The sequence below is a fragment of the Argiope bruennichi genome, chromosome 10 (assembly GCF_947563725.1).
Source record: "Argiope bruennichi chromosome 10, qqArgBrue1.1, whole genome shotgun sequence".
NCBI lineage: Eukaryota > Metazoa > Arthropoda > Arachnida > Araneae > Araneidae > Argiope > Argiope bruennichi.
In genome coordinates, this window is record NC_079160.1 from 85230826 (window position 1) to 85253771 (window position 22946).

The 22946-nt window shown below is 31.3% G+C and overlaps 1 protein-coding gene across 1 annotated transcript; it reads left to right on the forward strand.

Moving 5' to 3' along the window:
- The first annotated feature begins 583 nt into the window (after positions 1 to 583).
- Positions 584 to 3549, forward strand: LOC129988473 (speckle-type POZ protein-like). Its single transcript, XM_056096707.1, has one exon. The coding sequence runs from the start codon at positions 646 to 648 to the stop codon at positions 2137 to 2139; it is 1494 nt and encodes a 497-aa protein (XP_055952682.1). The 5' UTR covers positions 584 to 645; the 3' UTR covers positions 2140 to 3549.
- Positions 3550 to 22946: the final 19397 nt, after the last annotated feature.

The following is a 22946-nucleotide window of genomic DNA, read 5'->3' on the forward strand; positions in this document are numbered from 1 at the left end:
CTTGGCGTGAATTTATTGTGGCATCCTTGGCGAGTTATTTGGCGTTTATTTCTTCAGATTTGGTGTAAAGACCGTATTCCAGATTTCAACCGTCTAGCTCATATCGTTTTTGAATTGTCTTTGTCACAAACTGACGAATAATTCAAAAAAAAAAATGTGTTTTTCGAACTCAGAAAGCTCTAAAACATGTCGATTCGTTAAAATCTCGAATTCGAACTTTTTAACGATTACTACACTTGAATATGAGAAAGTAAAATTTTGCCTCATAATGTGGAAAATACTTAAATTTGCATCTGATGTTCATGTTTTTTACTATACAATGAAACACTTAATATTGTCACATCACATAAAATTGTTTCTATTTTTATCCTGCAAAGTTATCCTTCAGTACTTAATGTTTGCAACATTAAAATTGGTTGGAAGGAAGTTATCACTCATCAGATTTTGCTCGCGTTATCACTTCTCAAGTAACCTTGGCGCCAAGCGTATTCGCTCTTCAATCAGCATTCAATTGGAGATTCAAGTTTCGGTTTGGATTGTTCGAGTGCATGCCCCATTTTTTTTGTTTACATGTCTGCTTCCGTTAGTCGTCAGAATCATCCGTTTCAAAGACGTTGATTGGCGCTTCTGCAAACGTGAATTAAAATGGAATGCAAAAATAGCGGAATAAAGTGTTTCACGTTTTTGTGGAAATTAGAAAATATCAGCTACAGTTTGCAAAAGGTAGGAAGCAGAATCGAAAGTCCGGCATTTGTGGTGGATGCAATAGAAAAGACTAAGTGGAAATTACGGTTGTATCCCAGAGGTGACAGGGACGGAACCTTTATTGGTTTTTTTCTTCACCGAGAAAAAGATAGTAAGGGTGAAGACGAAATAGAAATAGAATTTGAACTTGATTTCATCGGGAAGGATGGTTCAAGTCTGAGGCTAACGCAGCCAACTAACTATGCTTTTCCAAAAAGTATAGGGTTTGGATTCACCCGAGACGACGTGTGCATTTCGAAACGGCTAATTTTTCTACCAGACGATACCCTGAAGGCTCATTGCAGAATATGGAAAATTTCTGGAGAGTTGTCAGAGGACATCCAGTGCACCGCACTCACTCGCATTGGAGTCGAGAAGCGATCCTTGAAGTGGATTGTAAAAAACTTCAGCACTCTTGAAGTAGGAAAAAAATGCAACCTTCAAATCAAATCTATACAGGATGATGTTCCTTTATTGTCTGTTGATCTTTCTTTAACTGAAGGATTAAATTCGGATGAAAATATCACTTTTGAATTGTTTCTTCTAGATCGAACTATTAAATTTTCCACTTTAAGAGTGTTTCTTATAGATAGTTCGGGGAGCAAGGTGGAATGCAACCAAGAAGAAATTTGGTTTGATGATCCAGCTCAATGCAAGCAGCTTACTTGCTCTTTTACAAATAAGAAATTATTAGAGGAAAAAAACAAGTATCTGCCGGAAGACACTTTGTCCTTGTTTTGGGAATTTGCTTTTTCTAAAGGAGTCGTATCAGAAGAAATTGTAGAAGATGAGCACGGATGTATCTGTCCCGAAGTCAAAATTTCTGATGTTCGAAATATTAACAACGACAAAACTATTCTTCTAACTGTTCTGGCTGACAACTTGAAAACCGTGTACAACGAGAATTTTCTTTCCGACGTCAAACTGAAAACGAATCACAGCGTGTTTCCTGCCCATAAACTCATTCTCAGTGCTGCTTCTTCCGTGTTTAAAGCAATGTTTTCAAGAGATATGAAAGAAAGGGACGGCGATTGTGTCACTATCGAAGACGTGAGCGACGATACTATGAGTCGAATGCTACTCTTCATCTATACCACACGCGTAGAAGATTTAACTTGGGAGAGTGCTTCGGATTTGTATGTAGCTGCTGACAAATATGCTATCTTGAGTTTAAAGAATGTTTGCTCCTCTTACATGAAAGACAATCTCTCTCCCAGTAACGCTTGTAAAATCTTGTTGCTGTCTGAACTGCATACTGACAGCGATTTAAAATCTATTGTGCAAGATTACATATTGAAACATGGTAAACAGATAACCAGATCTGATGAATGGAAAGCTTTGATTCAAATCAACGCGAAGCTAGCTGCAGAAACCTTGTGTCTCCTTTTCAAGTGATATTTAAGATATATATATATATATATAATTTTTTATTTTCTTCCACAGTTTTAATTTTTGTGTATAATTATAAAATTTTGTGTCCTATGAATGTTGTTTTAAAATATTAACATTATTTTTAAGTTGAGTAATAATTTTGAAATCTAATATTCTGAAATATAAAGATAATCTCTGGCATCTTAACTTATTAAATATATACTATTATTTCAAAAAAGTTTTAGTTATTATTATTCAAATTTTATAATAATAAATATAAATGTTAATGAATTATTGAAAAAGACAAAGATTATTAATGTTACTTCTTTGAGATTATTGTCTTTGTTTATTATGCTCAAAATTCCTATACATGTTAAATGTTACTGCATTTGGTTATTTTGTAGAACAACTGTTAAAGTATGTGTTAGTAAGTTTAGGTGAAGCAGAACTAGAACTTTTTCCATTTTGGTTTCTCGCCAAGAAGGAAACAATTCTAGCCAAAGCAGTTAAAACTCACCAAACGAAGTAATATAATAGCTTATAGCTTTAAAAATATATGGCCACATCTGGCTGCTTATCCTCTTAAAAAATGTGGCGCCGTTCATCTCCATGTAATTGTTTTTCCAGTACAGCCACTATAATGTTTGTAATTGTCACATACTCATTTTTTCCCCTATCATTTTTCAGCCGGAACTTAACTGAATGCCTTTATATTTCTCGCTCTCTGTGTCATACTTTCATTTTTTCTAGTTGCCGTCTATTTTAAATTGATTTTCTACGTTTTTTTTCCAATTTGTTCTAAATTAATTATTAATTAGTATACGTTCTATCAAAAAATTATTTATTATTGAAGAATGTTCCTTGAAGATTTTAGAATCAATAATCTTAATTTCTAATAATTGAGATTTTTCTCATTCATCTTAATTTTTAATTAGATTTTCCTTTTCTAAATAAAGTTATTATTTTGTCACTCAAATATTTGTTTTGCAAGACAATCAAAGCCTACTGTAGGGGTGGAAAATTCTGACATCTCTGGAGTACCAAAAACAGAGGGGGCATTCTAATTATGAGTGAGACAAAAATATTGATATGTTAAAAAAACCACAATTAATCGAAATTTATACTAATAGATTTTCCTGTTCCACTAAAAATTAACAATTCGTATTTGTATTCTGTATATCTAAAAGTAAAATATATGTACAATCCTTAATTATGTAGAAAGCAACAATAAAAGAGAAGTATGTTTAATGAAATAATCAAGAATGCTATATCCATAAATTATATACATAAGCATAATGGTGATAAATATTTTATTAATCCAATAATGTTGTTTATTGAATCAATAAAAGGGTGCATCAAATTTGATTATACTCGATAGGTATGAATTCAGTATAGATATATTTTTATTTCATGAAAATAATTATTTTGTTTCCAGGAAATTAGCATACATTACATTAGACTTCATTTTGGTTTATATAGGAAAAACTTATATGATTTTATTTTTTTTTTTTGGTCTGTCAACTAAATGTAATTTTCAAATTTTGTTATTTGTGTTTTTAGCTTATTAAGAAAAAGAATAAATTTTTTCCGATTTATTACTAATATTTTTTTTTACTCTTCAATGTAAATTAAATAAATTAATGAGGAAATAAAAAATTGAATACTTTTTATCAATAATAATTATCAATAAAATGAAGGTTAATATTTTATTGGCAGAAATAAATTTATTTTAATAATAAGAAAAAATATTAAAATTATTGAGATTTTCTAAATATATTTTGTTTAATAAGTGCCATTTAATTTAAAGATTTAGATATAATACTTAATTTTTTTAACTAATAGTCTTCAGGTAGCTCCTGTTTATTGCATATTTTTACTGTCAATCAACATCGAAAAATTTGTTAGCCCCATTTTTTTTAATCGTGGGAAAAACATACAAAATAAGGGAATAAACCTGCTGTATCAAAATGTGAAATCTAATAATAGTTGTTAATAAATATTGGTGCAATAATAATTATATTGTAGTTTTACGTTTATTGCCTTTCTTTATTATTTATTACGCATGTTTGTATATTTATTTTTTCAAATAAATAAAAATTAGCTCTTTTTTTTTCTTTCTTTTTTTTTTAGATACATGCTCACCTTCTGTAAACTTTGCTTCGATTTATCTTTGACAATTTTCCATGCAACAGTTTATATAAAATAAATCAAAACTGAATTGAAATCTGCTGTTACAAATTTCAGATTACTATGCGAGAAATTTTCTTCTGCAAGATATATTTGCTTCGTTGAGAGTTATGAATTTGTTGATGAGAGTTATGATGAAACCATAGTTAGGAACGTGAAATGCATTCATGAATTGGATCAAATATTTGGAAAAAAAATTTAACATAATCTTTCTGCAAATGAATTTTCAATAAAGTAATTAAAAGTAGATTGTTATAATTTGGAATTTTTCTGATATTCTATGATCTGAAAAAAATCATGTGGCCTTTATATCTGAAAAACACTTTCCAAATTTATAAATACCAGTCCCCAAATAATACATGTTTTCGTATGAGAATTTTAAAAATAAACCGATATTTTTCCATAATTTTAGATTTAACTTCTTTTATTCGTAAGGTAGAGCAAATGACTATTGTAATAAAATATATATCAGTTTGTTATTTTGAGGTCAATAAGACTGAAATAAAAATCAAAGAAAACATTTTGGTCTTTCAACGAGCTGAAAAACACATGTCTGAAATTATAATCGGAGATCTTAAAGATTTGGGTATAAATTTGTTGGATGTGAGTGGATAGCGTATGACAACGGGTCCAGTATGAGGGAGCGATGAAGTGACTTTTAACAATTCGTCAGCTCTCCTTCTTCCCGGTGGTAGCCTTTCTCTCATTCTAATTGTTAACTAGCCGCCTTTGACGACCAGCCGGTTCGCCAATCTTAATGGACGTTAAAATTTTAATAATTAAATATTTTATGGAACTCCCATTTTAATTGCTTCTTCATTAAAACATTTTAAAACTTCAAATTTTAATAGTCATATAATTCACTCATAATATTATAAAGGTTTTCAGCCATAGCGTAATATGTATCTCTCTAATTTTCTGTTAGCTCCCGTAGAATTTATGCTTTAAATTAAAGTGGAAATGATTAAACTGCAATAAATACAATAATATATATATTTTTTTTTACTGAAACGAAGCATTTTTTTTAAATATGAGTACTGAAAACAGAATCGCTGAGTATTTAAACCTTATGGGCACTAAAGAATATTTTTCTTAGTTTATATAATATCTCAAGAAGTTTTCAACAAATTTTTCTCAGATTCATCATGAACAAATCGATTAATTAACAATGTTTAATTTTACATGCATCAAACACTAAAAAAATAAACAGAATCGTTTGAAATAATCTGTCGAAATCATATTAAGCCTTCAAAACCAAGTCCGTATCCGTTGTCAACAATCCGAACACAATGCGCATGCGTGAATTTTCAACACCAATTATGGTAACGCAAATGCGTGAATTTTCTACGCCAGTTGGGGTAACGCTATGCAGATTAGAATTTTTTAATTTCCTTTCTTCTGTTTTATTTTAATTCAAAAGTACTTCAGAATGAATCTGAAAGATCGATTCATTAACAATGTTTAACTTTAAATGCATCAAACCTTAAGAAAATAAACAGAATAATTTGAAATAATCTGCCGAAAATTTCTTAAGCCTATCCTCTTTAGAGTGGGGGGAAAAAATGAAGCTTTACTCATTTGGCGGTGGGGAAATAAAAAGATTTTTTTGGAGGGAAAGTTAGTTTTTAATTAATAATTAAAAAATCCCAACTTAGATTTTTAAAAAAAGTTCTAGGGATATACCTAATAATTTCCCAAATTTTCACGGCGATTGGATGTATGGTTTTTGAATCTATCGAGTACAGACAGACAGACACACATTCATTTTTATATATATAGATGATACGGCACAAACTTCCTTGCAAGCCATTACTTTTTTCAACGCGGTCTAAAAAATATATTTATTTTTTCGATTTTTGCCTTTCGATGGACATTACTTTTAAATCATGCTCAAGTACTAACTTTGAATTTACTGGGTGACACTGAGAATGTTCTGTGGGAGTATATGACACCTTGCACAGTATTTTTGGTTTAAAATATTAAATTGCATTAACCCAAAAAGCAAGTTATTACAAATAAAATATATTGATTTAGAATCTGCTCTTGATATTTTACAAAACTTCAAAATATTCTTTTGGAATCTCTGATCATATAAGTTCTTCAATAAAACTATTATTGATGAAATAGAACTTGCCACAGAAATTAGCTAATAAAATTTAATCTAATTTTGAATCGGCAATGATATGAGGTTGACTGAGAAGGAAAAATGTAACTTTTCATGCTGAGCACGAGATGAATCAATCAGAAATCCAATAATAATAATAATATAAGACAGGTATTTTAAAAATTTAATAATTTATCAAGTACTAATTATATTAAATACTAAATTTAAACAACGTAATCACCATAGAATCTATTTTCAATTCTTACATACTATATTCATTTTATGTATCATGTGTAAAGAAATGCTCTTTAAACACTCTATGAATTTGACATGCATTTTAACATATGGTAATTTTGTCGACGTTGATTGTTGCAAATGGCATCTCTTAGCCAGCCAATCAGAGCCAACCAGAACTGTTCTGTTTTTCACTTTTATAGATGTACAAAGTATCTTTTTGATGTAACGTTGTGTGTGTGTTGTGATTAAATATTTATATGTCACATCCTTGTTTATTCAGTAATTGTTAAATTCACTCATCCAAAACAGACACCAGGTAGATGTCAGCCTAGCAGAATTATTTGAAATAGTGTGTAGTATAGAGTTACACTACATGAATGAAATAGGATTAGCAGAGGAAATTTTAGCACTTACGAAGGAAAAAAAACACTTAACTATTGTACTAAACATGCAAACTTTAATTTTACCGGTATCTGTATTTAATATTGTCTTAAGAATATTGCGATATCAGTAATTTTAACAAGCATTGAAATTTCCTCTAAGTTAAAATTAATTAAGTACTTTTTAAGTTTGACTACTTCGGGGAAATCATCTAAAGGTGTCATTTTGGCACCGAGTATATATGATATTGCTGATTTTAGCGGAGTTAATGTCATTTGGGTTTGATTATGCAACGTTTCTTTTTAATAACATTAATAAGAATTTTGTGTTTAGCCGTTTGAGACTAGCTAAAGGTATTTGTATTCTCTTAGTTGTTTTTTACTGTTTTGCAATACTTGATTATCAGTTTTATACTACGTTACACATTTACTTCTAAATATATCTTTATTATAATTTGAAAGGATTTTTATTTAAAATAAAAAAAATATAATACATTATTAAAAAGTAAATGTTTAAGATGCCTTCATGTTCGGGACGATGTAGCTGTTACAGCGGACTTTGGAGAATATTAAAAGATATGACTAATAGGGAGAATATGTTCACATGGAATTAAACTACGGAAAGATTTTATTTTTGAAATTTAAGAATATTTGAATATTTGCAAACAGAATATTCAGATGAAAACTATGTCAAGTACACATTCATAATATAAAAGTGTCAGAAAAATGTTGTTTAGATTTCAAATAACAATAGTTACCTTGTTCATAATTTAAGTAATTTTCGTTAATTGTTGATAGAAGGTAAGTTTATGCATTTTTATTTATTTGAAGCGTTTACAGTTAAATTTAAATGTTAATACTATAACAATTCAAAGTGATTCTAAACACATTTTGGAATTCGAACCGATTACCATTTAAAATATGGTAATACGGAATTATGAAATAAATTATTGTTAAAAGATGTAAGTTACAGATCTAGATATTAGCAATAAAAAAATAAAAGTTAGTTCTAAAGAAATTGTTATCCGTTGGAACTAAGGAAATGTGATATTTAAAATTTGCGTTCTTCGTAATGAAAAAGATTTTCTTTCATTAACATGAGACATAAATTTTGTGCAAGTCACGTGGTATCAATCCGAAAAAACTGAAAAATATCATGTTCCTACGTGACTCATATTTCGCAGTCACCAATATTTATAAAAGTAATAACTATCGACCAAGTAAAAATCAATCGAGTTTTAAAATTTTTTCTCGAGGCTAGATCTTTTTTTCGTGAAAAACCGGTTTGAAACAATTACGTGAATATCATATTACGTACGCGTGGATAATTATAAAAATTATTGGTTGTTTCTTTTTCATCTGAAAATCGTTCGAGCTCCAAAACTTATTCCTCGGTGCCCAGATTTTTTGGTTTAGAAATGATCATGTGACTAGTGCATTGAGCAGGCGTCAACTTTTAAAAAAAGCAGTGGGTGTCCCTCCCCCCCATTTCAAAATCGTTCCAGTTCCCAATTTTTTTCTATTACTAGATGGGTTGAAAATAAAAATTTTAAAAAATTATCTATCTATATGTTTGTTGTTTGTTTGTTTCTTATGGCACTTGCCACTGACAAGCCCGCTGTTACGAAGACAGCGATTTAAGCCTGAGGGGGAACGTCTCTTATTTTTTATAGCAGCGCCAACTAGGGCCAAGAGTACGACTTTGCCACTCACGCATCATTCATTCGCTTGCACAACCCCTTTTTACAGGAGGGCACATTCACACATCTCACAGATAGAACAACAGAAGAACAACCATGCCCAAACCGGGACTCGAACCCGGGACGCCCAGATCACGGGGAAGACGCGCTACCCCTATGCCAGGACGCCGGCATCTATCTATATGTATATATATTGAGAGCAAGTAGTAAAAAAATTAAATTAACTTTTAATAAGAAACCACAAAACGATTTTCTTTTTTCAGTATTAATGAAGAAAAAAAAAAGATTTTCAATATGGTAGGTTTTTAAATTTCTTTCCCATGTTTTGGCTATTGAAAATTCAGATAATAAACAGATCTTGCTGCGCATTGCAAACGAATAAAAGCTTTTAACTAATAAAAAAATTAATTATTTAAAAAAATGCCACGGAATCTTAACTAAAACTATTTTTATACATCATAGTGATTGTGAACAAAAATATCTAGAAATATGGCTTTCTGTAAGGAATAAAAAGTCTTAAATGGTACCTCTAAAACCACCAATTTGGTTTATTTTTTGGTTTTGCTGCAGTGGCATGTAAATTGTGCAAAAACACAGATTTTTTTTTTAAAAAAATTTCATTCGGAATTTTAGACTTTACAATTTTCTATTAAAATTTATCCAATTATTCAAAATGGATCTTATTCTATTTTCAAAATTTGTTTAGAAAATTAGTTTGGAAAAATCCTTAAAATGAACTGAATTAGGGATTAGAATTAGGGATCCAATTTTGGACACTGCAAAGTTCTATGGAAAAAATATATACCCAAACATTTGTGTGATTTTTTTGGAAAATATCCAATTTTTTCACTTTCACTATTTAAAAAAAAATTCTAATACATTTCTAATAACATACATTTCTAATACATATCTAAATACATTTTAAAAAGAATGAATTATTTTTAATACTTCAAAAATACGAAGTGATGATTGTAACACTTTTATTACAATATTCTTGCTTGTTTAATGATATATAATTGCTTTTTCTTTAGATTTTTATATTTAGGGAAATTTAAAATGTAAATTTTCTAAATTTTTTTTTTTTTTTTTTTTTTTTAGTGCTTTTGACGATAAGCAACAAACTGCAAGACGCTGATGATGAAAATTTTTCTGATTATATTACGTAATTAAGAATAAATATATTGTGTAATTTTTTTAATATTAATCAAAATATAAGTATGTGTAATTCTGGAAATTATGTTAATTTTAAGTAAACAAAGTGTGTTAATTTTCTCCTTAATTTTAAGTTCGAAATAAATATATATTGCATAATTTTGCATAATTTTCTTGGCATTTGTTAGAATTGCATTTTTTCATCAGCGGGCTTGTCTATGGCAAGTTCCATTAAAAACAACAACACAACAACGTTTTAAATATTTTTCCAAAAAAAAAATTTTTTTAATGCAAAAAAAAAAAAAAAAATTGGGTTTCTTTTATGTGTAATACAACATCGAATATATTGAATTAACACCTCTCGCTAACATATTATATTTGATGGCACAAAATCAAATTATTTTTGCCAATTAATTTGAATTTAATCATTTTAATTTAATTAATCTGCCACTGTACTCGTTAGGTCAACGAATTATGGAGGCAACATTGGCCTTGTGACAATTTTTCGACATTAAGACTGGAGAATTTCAAATTCTAAACCCGATTCCAATTGGATTACATTGATTTGGGGGCGTGGTTCACTTTAAATCTAATATGCATGATTAAATATCCTGTTACTTTTTCAAACCAAGAAGTTAGAATGAATAAATTATAAGTTATTTGATTAATGTCTTTTAATAAAGGTTCCTTATTATGTTTAATACGAATTAAAAAGAATTTTAAAGAACAATAAAAATGTATTTTTTAATTAAAAGAATGTCGAAATATTAGGTTTTGGAAACAATCTATATCAAAATAAAGCCTCAATGAAAACAATGATAATAAATTTGTAAACTTTTAAAATGAAACTGATTAAAATAAAATAAAATTGTTTGAAATTCCTGTATATTTAAGTTACCTCAAGCTATAGCTCATGCTTTTATGACATTGTATTGAATTCAATATCTTTAATTTAAAAATATTTTCTTCTTCTTAATAAACTAATGAACAGCCATTTTTAAGAACCTGTTTATTATTTAACATGTCACTTTCGGTGGGCAACTATTGGCCAAAAAAATTTTATATTGAAATTAAGTAAAAATAAATAATTTAGTAAATAAATAATCAATAAGGTTAAAGAATAATTTTAATTTATATTAAAATTATGTCATTTAATGTAATTTTTATATTTATATATAAAATAAAATAGTTGACTACTAAAATTGCCGAAATCGGTCTGATTATGGATGTTAAGGTATCCGACTAGTTTGTTAATTAATGTAATACTACTATATATTTATATATAACATAAACCCCACATTTTGAAGATTACTAAGCAGTCTTCATTTTTATTCCGTATGAGATATAACTAAGAATAATTGCAATTTCAATAACAGATGAAAAAATGAAACTGGAAGTTATTTTATTTTTTCCATAAAGTTTTCCAAAAGAAATATTTGAAATGTTTATGTTATCCCCGCAGTCTGCTTATTTCAGCAATTCTATTAAAAATTCTTGTTTGTTTCTGCTATGTGTACACTAATGATGTGATGAACTAATAAGCAAGTACAATTTTTAAATGTATTTACTAAAAAATGAATATTTCACTGTGGTTGGTTTATGGACAACGTGACAGGAAATATTATGAAATTTGGTATGTTTATTTCAAAACCCTTTGAGCGTATATCAGACCACAGATTTTAAGATATATTCATTTAAGCATATTTTAGTCTTTTTCTGTTCAAAACAGAAATTTGTTTATATTTACAACGACAAATATTTATAAAATATTTATTTGCTAAAATAAAGTCTATTTGGAGTCTTTAACAATTTAGATAGTAGTATATATGAAAAAAATTTTAATTTTCCATTATTTTTAACTAATACTATTTTTCTTTACTTTCAATATTTTGTTAAAATTTCTTTAACTAAGCAGCATTTTTTTCTCTAATCCTATGAATTTCTTTCTTCTCATTTTGACCTTTTAATAATATTTCAGTTATTTGGCCCTACAAATTTTTTATACTCATTTTTTAAATTAATCTTTAAACCTAAACTGATGCTTTAGGCCTTTTAAACCTAAACTGATGCTGATGACTCCCGCCATCGTTTTATTTTATCTTATTTTATTTCTTTACTTATTTGCTCTACATTCAGAAAATGGCGAGGTTGTGTGTAGACGAGTACTGATGATCTAAGGATTCATGACTATTTATATGACAAAAAAATGTTCGAAAGCACATGTTTGTAACTGTAGAACTTTATTAAGTTTTTACCACATAGGGAATATATAGTGAAGTGGATTTTTTCTTTATTTCTCTCAAAAATTGGAAGATGTTGGCGATCTGGCAACCATTGACGGTATATCTGGTGATCAAGAGCTTTCATGCAAAATTCTATTCTGAAAATGGTTATGTGGTTTTGGTTGGAGAACTCTGTTGCGAGTTTTTCCCGATAGAAAATGTATTGTGAAGAAGTGGGTGATGTAGAGGGTATGAACCTTCATATAAAATAAAACGGATCGAGATCGAGTTAACAGAACTGATAGTTAAAACTGATCGAGTGGCTGAAGTTGGGGAATTTTGTCACTAAATATATATATGTGTGTGTGTGTGTGTGTGTGTGTGTGTGTGTGTGTGTGTGTGTGTGTGTGTGTGTGTGTGTGTGTGTGTGTGTGTGTGTGTGTGTGTGTGTGTGTGTGTATTTCTCTTGAAAAAAAGGGATGGAGGACGTGCCTATCTTGATAAAATATCTAGAGGTCATGAATTTATACACGAAATAAAAATTATCGAAATAGATTCAGTGGTTTGGACTGGGGAATTCTGTCGTCTTTTTCTCATAGGGAGTGTACAGTGAAGTAGTATTTTATTTTGATGTATTTCGAAAATTTAGAATGGAAGACAACAGGCGAACACGATTTTAAAATTATCGTTGCGTTTCTTGATTGAACAATAATTTATTCGATAGTGAAGATTGTGTTCTGGAGTGAAATGACTTGAAGACACATGTTGTCTTTTCTGGGGTTTATTGGTAACAATAACAACAAAAGGCACATGAATACGCCTTAGTGTAGAAAACCTAGAGAACTACACATAAAACTCTCTCGGAAAGAGCCGGAATCCGAGAGCCGAGATAACCCTCTCCCTCTATACTCTGTTTCACCCTAACTTGGCAGTAGTGTATATTCTAGGCTAGCCGAATCGCAGTCGTTGTCAGGGGAACTGGGTTACTTTAAAGTACAAAGTTACTAGAAATGCAGATCGCTGGCGAAACTTTATCTCGCAAATTTTTCGCCAAAAAGTAAACATTTATTTACTTTATTATATTATCACTTTTTCGGAGAATTAATTGTTTTCTTATTTTCATTATTTTTTCAATATTATTGATACACTATTTTAATAAATCATTAATGTTATTTCATTTCGTTTCATCGTTTCTCAAAAAAAAAAAAAAAAAAAAAAAAAAAAAAAAAAAAACCCTAAATCTTTCAATATTCTGTAAAGCGTAGTTCGGCTAAGGTTTTTCGAAAAGATATCTGTATCATCGTTCACATCTTTTAAAACTTTATCTAATGTTAAGATCTTATTTCTAAGAAAAAATGCAAGGATTTTTCGTCAAATATAGGATAATGTAAAATCATCATATTTTACAAGACCTGAATGTTTACCTACTGAGCCAGGTCGCTTCTTTCCAGGGGTACTTAAAGGACTGGATGCCTTTATTTATTTATTTTTTTCAAAAAGAAAACTGTTCATTGCGAAACAACTGTAAGGTGCGAAACTTTATCGACGATTTGATTGATAGAATCTTGAGGGTTTTCTCGGAGTCGAGAATAAACATTTAATATGTTTCTGCATGCTTCACTTTTTGTTGGTTTCACTCGTCTTGAAGGTGTGCACAACTTAGTCGGTGATAACACTTTCTATTTTTCAGATATTTTAGAAGTGAATAAAAATGACGAATCGAATAAATATTCAACAATCAAAACTAATAACTACTAATGTGATTAATAGTATCAAAAATATCAGCTGGTAAAAAAGCGAGAATAAAGAAGTACGAAAGATAACGGTTGCGAACTGAATGAAGCAGAGTTGGCGGTAACGTAAAAGAAAAGCGCGCCAAATATTTGACCTTGAAGACCGGTTCCAGCCAAAGTGGAATTCATTATGTCAATCTTTTAGTTTTATTCGTTCGCTTTATTTACAAAATACTTAACAGATAGCACTTCTAACTTGAGAATAATTTTAAATACATACTGATCAAAAAAGGATTTCTGTAATTTATGATATTATTTGATAAATTTCCGCACATTTTAACTATTTTAAAGTCGGAATTGATGGGGAACTCTTTCCCAACGCGGAGCGTCACATTTTCTACCTTTTACAATACTGCCAAGTTAGGGTGAAACAGAGTATAGTACAGGAGTCCAGTTCGCTTCTGCTAGAAAAAAAAATATATACTAAACAACAACAGGGAGACCACGTGACACATGATTGGCAGCTAGTTCCGCCCAGGGATATCACGTGGTTAACTGAATTCTCAACATCCTGCCCCCGGATGAACCAGGGGGTTCATCAAAACTTCCTAGAGAAAACAATTGTATTTATATTTCATGAATTGTAAATTTAACTTCAAGAAAGTTACCTGGTAATTACTAAAAAATATTAAATAACAATTATATTCAAGAGAAAATATGATAAAAACATACAGCAAGAAAAAATATGATAAAACATACTCCAAGAAAAAATATGATAAAATCATACTCCAAGAAAAAATATGATAAAAACATACTTCGAGAAAAAAAAAATATGATAAAAACATACTTCGAGAAAAAATATGATAAAAACATACTTCGAGAAAAAAATATGATAAAAAACATGCTGCAAGAAAAAAATATATGAAAAAAATTTCAAATAAAAAATACAAATAACAGATATACATTTTAAATAATAAATACGCATTTCAAATAATAAAATATATACATTATACAATATTCAATAATGTTACTAGCTAAATAATTAATATTCTAGAAATTAAGTACATGATACATATAATAAAATTATTATCACAATTTTACTTCTTAGTCCTGGATTTCTAAATTATACAACAATTGTACAGGACGTTTAATAATTGATGACTCAGTTTTAACTTGGCAAGCCCGCACCTTGCCATCTCTTCCGGGAAATAATTCAAGAATTTTTCCTAATTTCCAGAAATTTTGAGGTAGATGATCATCTTTAATCAAGACTACATCGTTAACTTTAAATGGCGAGATGTTTTTAACAAAACTTGAATGGGCCGATCTCAAATTCAGCAAATACTCATTTTTCCACCTAAACCAAAATAATCTCATTAATTTTTCTCGGTAATTAAAGGCTTTTATGAAGCATTTCCTGGAAGAGAGATTCGAATCAAGGTGAAGTCTTACAGAGGGCAAGGAGGTAACACGTTTCCCTAGAAGAAAATGTGCTGGAGTCAGAGAAATCGGTTCTTCAGTGTCACTACCAACATATGTAATTGGCCGAGAGTTAATCATGCCTTCAATCTCGGTAAGGACAGTCAGCAATTGCTCAACAGTGAGACATGATTTTCCAAGTGTTTTTCGTAAAGCAGTTTTCACAGTACGTACCATTCGTTCGTAAAAACCACCCCACCAGGCGGCTCTTTCAACAATATATTTCCACTTAATTCCGTTAGCAGAGTAAAAGTTTTTTACATCTGCATGATTCAGAACATTCCAAATGAGTTTTATCTCTAATTCTGCACGTTTAAAGGTGCGTGCATTATCAGAGACCACCACAGAGCACAAGCCACGTCGAGAAATGAAGCGTCGGAAAGCTAGAAGAAATGTATCGGTAGTCAAATCACCGACCAGTTCTAGATGAACACTTCTTGTCACTGCACAGGTTATCAACAAGATATATTGCTTGTTAATACTATCTTTAACGAAAAGAGGGCCAGCAAAATCAACACCGATGATCGTAAATGGGGATACTGTTCTACACGAATGTCTGGAAGCGGCGCGATCACTTGATTTCCGGGAGAAGAGTTGAATCGTTTACATATTGTGCATCTTCCAAGAAGAGATTTGATGGTTTGTCTGGCTTTTAAAATCCAGAACTTCTCTCTTATTTGCACCAACGTATGGGATACACCAGAATGAAAGACTCTTTTGTGAGATTCCCAAATTAATAACTCTGTTAATTTAGCCTTGGGAAGGAGTATGATTGGATGCTTTTCATAGGTCGATAAATGGGTTGTTTTCCCTAGTCTTCCTGTGACTCTAAGGACATCATTATTATCAAGAAAAGGGTTTAAACATAATAATTTAGAGTCTCTTGGGAGAGGTTTATTATTTTTCAAGCACTTAATTTCGCTAGAGAAACAGTCGTTTTGGACTATTTTCACCCAAAACATTTCTGCGTCGGAAAGTTCTTCTGAAGTAAGAGGACCCTTTTCAACATTTTTCCTTTTAAGAGTATTTACAAAACGCAATATCCAAGAAGTCACTCTTAGCAATTTAAGCAAGCAGCTAAATTTTTCTGGATCTATTATTTTTTCTTGAACAATAGCTGTGTTAATTATAACGCCGGATTTAAATTCAGATACAATTTCTGGCTCTTTAGAATCATATTGAAATCCCTTTGCTTTGGGCCAAAGGTTTTCCGCGTTCCTCAACCATTCAGGACCATGCCACCAGCTCTCAGAGGTGATTAAATCCTTGCTACTAATCCCTCTAGTTAACATGTCGGCTGGGTTTTGCTTACCAGTACAATGCCTCCAATTACTGGGGTCTGTAATTTCTTGAATTTCTATGACTCGATTTGAAACAAATTGTTTATATTTAGATGCTGAACCCTTTAACCTGTGGAGTACAATCGTCGAGTCACTCCACAAAATAATTCTTTCAAGATTTTTGAAAATTTCCTTAAGATGTTGTGCTATTCTTGAAGCAATTATAGCACCCATTAACTCAAGTCGAGGAAGAGTCAATTTTTTAATTGGTGCTACCCTAGTTTTTGAAATTACAAAACTTGTCTGAAAAGAGTTCTTGGAAGTTTTATACCTTAAGTAAGCAACAGCTCCAAAAGATCTTAAGGAAGCATCAGAAAATACGTGTAACTGTAAATCTTCCTTATTTATAAAGTGTGTGCCGGGAAAATAGTAACGTGGGATTTTAAAATTTTGCAAATATTTAATTTCTTTACACCATGCATGCCAATTTTCTTTTAATTGTCCAGAAAACACTTCATCCCATCCAACACCAGCTTGCCATAATTCTTGTAAGAGACATTTTATTCGAATTAGGAATGGAGATATAAATCCAGAAGGATCAAACAATTTTGCAGCAGTATGAAGAACATTTCTTTTTGTGCATTCGTTGTCATTCAAGTTTGACAACAAAGATCTTAAATCTAGTCCCAAAGTATCATCGATATTGTTCCAAACAAGTCCTAACACTTTCAGATGCGAATCAGCCTGTTCATTAATTTCAATCATGGAATCAGAGTTACGCCACAAATTTTTTAATTTTTTAGAATTAGTGTCGAATTTTCTCATGTTCATTTTCGCATCTTTCAAGATTGATACAGCATCGGAAGACAATTTTAACGCATCTTGTACAGTGGAACTTCCACAAAAGGGATCATCAACATATAATGATTTATTTAACATTTCATATGCAAGGGGATATTTATCCCTGTATTCTTTGATATGTGTTTTAATAGTTGCAGCCAAAACGAAAGGTGAGCAAGTTACACCAAAACAGTGTCTATTAAAATGATACATTGTTACTGGTTGAGATCTATCACAGTTTTTATAATACAAGAAACATAAATAGTTCCTATCCAATTCTGCAACTTCTATTTGTAAAAAGGCCCGAGCAATATCTCCACAAAATCCAATTTTATGCTCTCTAAATTTTAATATAACATCAAAAATGTGAGGGCGCTGCGGATGATTAGAACCAGAAAACGAACTGAAGGGAAGTGGGTGGAGAAGAAGGACGGCGGGAGAGACGCGGCCGAGAGAGGAGAGGGATGGATGTTCGAAAGTTCTATGATGTTAACGTACTAAATTTTGTAATAGTGTTCTTATATGTTATGTTTCGTCCTACGTCAATTAAATGTCAAAAAATTTAAATATGGTGTCATGCCAATTATTTTCGTTTACATTTATTTACTAAAAGGGCAGTCTTTGCCTTATTAATTTTTCTGATGAGAAATAAGAATTAAAAAAGCTCGGCAGCGCCGACATCTTGGTGGCAGCGGTGGGATCTGGATTAATGAAGGTGTCTATTATATTTCCGGCTGATCCAGAAGGAAATCGAGTTAACCCACCGAATCCAGGTATGTAATGAAGGAAGTTACGGCAGTAGCTAAAGGAACTCAGGTAAGCTAAATGTTTACTGATTTGGTGCGCATGTAAAGATATAGTTTTGTTCCGTCAGGAATATAATTTGTTGTATCACGCCAGTGATTTTGTTCCGTCAGGAATATAATTTGTTGTATCACGTCAGTGATTTTGTTCCGTCAGGAATATAAGTTGTTGTATCACGCCAGTGATATCCAGATTTCTAAATTCTGCATGTTGTGTCACCTTCTAACATGTTGGTAATATATCTTTACAGCACAAATAAGTATTAATTTATTATAGTTTATACTTTGTTCCGCCAGGAACTTGCCATTTTATTTGTTACGTCAGTGATAATACCGCGTCAGTGGTTACGATGATTAAATATATTTTACGTCAGTAAAATAAAGAGAGTAAAAAAAAGAAAGTTGATTATTGTACCTTTTAGAGAAATAAAACTAAAACATGCTGTGTTAAAAATTTATTTCTATCAAGAAATGAGCTGAACAACTGTACACACTATCGTTTCGTTTTGAAAGGGTGAATGCTGTCATAAATAATTGTATATCATTTTATAATAAATTCTTTATTTTTATAAGAATAAAACTGTTGTTCTTTTGATATATTTTTTTAAATATATAATAAAGTAATTGTTCCATAAACATTGCAACGAATTAATTCTTGGAAAATACAATAATAAGCTCTACGAGTTTTTGTTTCACTTGTTTTGATATTTATGTTCTTTTTTCAGATATTCTGGACATTAAAAAATTTATTTTGATTGTTGTCTTAAATAAGTGATATGTTTAATTGAATTTTATGCTTGATAATTCTGTATTCTAGTAAATAAGTGATATGTTTAATTGAATTTTGTGCTTGATAATTCTGTATTTTAGTTGAAAAATAATTACCAGTAACACTTTCGTTTCGATTCCGAACGAAAGATATTTTAAAAATAATACTTTTCTGATTGATATATGCATTTCCGGTGTTCCGGATAAATCATTCTTGTTTTATGAATCCTGTTGACGGCAGTTAAAAAAAAAAGAAAACAAGAAATAAGTAAATGGAAACAGTAGATTTATGGGGGTTTTTTTTATCATCTAATTTATGCCGTTTGTGTTTTTTATTAAAAGGATATTTCTTAGAATTAATACTATTTGCTGTTATTCGGGAAAGCATTCTAATACTCTCTTCATTTTATGATTGTTTATGTACTAAATTCTTTCAGTTATTGTTTCGTAACATTGGACTATAGCTCAAATAAATAATTCTGGTTAAATATTTTAATAGGAATGATCTTTATTAATGGAAGATTTATTACTTTTGCATTTTCTTTTTTTTATTGATATAAGTATAAAGGGAGTGTTGTATTCGAGATTATATTTTATTGTTGTGAAATAGAACAACAACAAAAGTTGTTAAAAGTTAATTTGTGTTACATTATAAAAAGTTTGTCGCAAGTGCATAAACCATTTTATGTTTAATATTTTAAGAAATGTTTTCAAATAAAACAGAAATTGTTTGAAACATGTACTTGCATTTTAGATTGTTAAAATAAGTTTTATGAATTTAAAAATTATCAAGATAATATTGTTAGCAATTATTATTATTTTACTTTATTTTCATTTGAGTTTTTTTTTTCTCAATATTGTAAAGAGTATCTCCGCAGTAACAGAATTCTTGGCGCGTTTTTAAAACAACAAAAAAGTATTTGTATAATTTAAAAGAAACAGGGTAAATTTCTATTTTCGGGTCAGAATTATTATTTAATAATGGCGTTTTTGGCAAAGGGTATCAAGTGTGATCTTATAGTGTTGGCAACTGAAATGGGGGAGGAACCGAAATCTGATATGACAGTATATGGGCTAAAAACATTAATCACTGGCAGTCAGGTATATGAAGAAGAATTTGTGAAAACTTTACTAGAAACAATAATCTCTACAAGAAAGGAACAAGAGTTGAAATTGCAGATGGAAGCAACAAAGAAAGATAACGAGTTGAAATTGCAGATGGAGATGGAAGCAAGGAAGCGAGAGATGGAAGCAAGGGAGCGAGAGATGGAATTTGAATTGGAAAAGAAAAAAATAGAAGCAGGAATGGCTGCATCTAATGCTAGTTCAGCTAGTGGTGGACAATTTCATATCAATCCGCATATTGAAATTTCCAAGTTCATGCCAAAATTCGACGAAAAAGAATGTGACATTGTCTTATATATGTCATTGTTTGAGAGACAAGTCAAGAGGTTGAAAATTGATGAGGAAAACTGGGTGTCATGTTTAATACCTCTCATGCCTGCAGAGATAGTGGAACTGATCGCAATAATTCCAGAAGAAGCATTTTTTAATTTTGAACATGTGAAGGAAATCTTGATGAAGAAGTTTAAATTGAATGCTGAAGGTTTTCGGCAGAAATTTGTTCAGCACCAAAGAAATCCAGAGAAGAGTTGGAAAGATTTCATTTATGAAGTTACAAATTACTTTCAAGGCTGGATAAGTGCTTTGAATGTCACAGATTTGGAGGGACTGAAAGATTTGATCATTACGGATCAAGTAAAGAAGAGAGTTCCACAAGAGGTTCGTGACCATTTTGTTGACGTATGGGGGACATTAGTCAAACCCCAAGATTTAGCAGACAAGCTAGACGAGTACGAGTGTATTCGAAAAACTTATCGGAGACCGTCGAATCCAAATCCCAAGGCACATCCACAAGTAAATGTTAGAAATAACGCCTTTAGCCGTGATAACAGAGACTATAATAATAGTCCTAAACAGATGAAGCAAGATAAAGGTTTCACACGGAATAGATACGAACCGAAAAACCGTCCAAAGTTTACTTGCTATTTCTGTGGAGTGGATGGTCACGTAAAGAAGTTCTGTCCCAAACTTTTAAAGACGAACTCAGATCAAGATAGTAGAAGAAAGGCAAATGTTCACAGAACTGTCGTGGATCCAGAACCGGTAACTAAGGAAACGGCAGTAGTGGCTAAAGTGATGTCTCACAGACGACCTTCTCTTGATAAAGGTCTTTGTAATCTAGAAAAGATACGTATAAGTGTGAATGGGAAGCCTGCAACAGCTTTAATTGATTCTGGTACTGAAATAACCGTAGTCAGAAGAGATATATTGACTGATTTTCCTGTTGAAGATAAGGCTTCAATTTATATAAAAGGCATTTTTGGTCCAGCAGAGAAATGTTCTCTTGTCAATATTCCAATGGGTGTCATTGTTGGCAAAGACGGGAACATGATTCACCAAGAAGTGCTGTGTGCAGTTGCTCCTACACTGGTGGATGATGTACTGTTGCCCCCAGAAATAAGGGACAAGTTGCAGGGTGTTCAAGAAAATTATTTCGTTGATATTTCCGAAAAGGACACAGAACTGAAGACAATTCAAGATAGAGAAATCGTCGATGAAACAAGTGATGACAACCCAGTCTTGGGAAGTGAAGAAATAAGGGCATTATCTGTGGAAAATTCAGAAAAGAATGCTAAAGAACAATCAAGGTCGGACGAATTTCTTAAAGATCAAGTGGATTGTCCAGATTTGGAATATGCTAGAAAATGTGCAAACGAAAAGTCCGGAGGATATTATTTCCATAATAAATTTTTGTTTCACAAAGAAAAAGTTTTAGGAGAGTCCGTTGCTCAGCTAGTTTTGCCTAAGAAGCGTAGACTTGAAGTTCTAAATTTAGCTCACTGTTCGGTATTTGGAGGTCACATAGGCGCAAGAAAAACTGCTGAAAGAATAAGGTATTCTTTTTACTGGCATGGAATATCCAAAGATGTCAGAGCTTTTTGTCAACAATGCAAAGATTGTCAGTTGACAAGGCGAATAAATCAAAAGGACAGAGTACCAATTACTCCTGTGGCAAGACCAGAATTGCCGTTCCAAGTGGTAAACATCGACATCATTGGACCTATAGATCCGCCTAGTGCAAAAGGTCACAGATATATATTATGTCTAGTTGATCAGCACACGAGATGGGCTGAGGCAGTACCACTGACCAGTCTAACTGCCAAAGCTACATGTGAAGCACTGTTAACCATCTTCATGCGGACAGGTGTGCCTAATATAATAGCATCAGACAATGGGACTAATTTCAATGCTAGTTTGACACAAGAGTTTGAAAAAAGAATGGGATCCAGCCCAAGATTTTCGACACCATTGCATCCAGAGTCGAATGGGCTGGTAGAAAGATTTAATCAGACGTTAAAGCACATGCTACATCATGTCATTTTGGAAGAGCCACGTACATGGCATACAAAAATACCATTCATTTTGTGGGCCTATCGAGAAGTCCCCAACAGCACGACCGGCGTAGCACCTTTTCAGTTGTTATATGGACGAAAACCAGAAGGACCCTTATCTATTCTGAGGAACACTTGGGTGGCAGATGAAGAGGGTTTGCAGTTGGATACTACTCCAGTACCTCTTTATATGGAAAAGCTTAAGAAGCAGCTAGAAGACGCAGCTGAGAAAGCAAAATTGATTTCAACAGTACAGCAAGAAAGAATGGCTCGTTATTACAATTTGAGATCTACGAAGAAAGTCTTTAATCCAGGAGACAAGGTAATTGTTCTGTTACCTGATTCTAGAAACAAGCTTTTAGCTAGATGGCAAGGTCCATGTACCATCGAATCACGAAAGAATGAACATTCATTTTTAGTGAAGATGCCTGATGGTAGTCTGAGGCATGTGCATCAAAATAAAATGAGAGAATTTATTCCTAGCTCCGGAA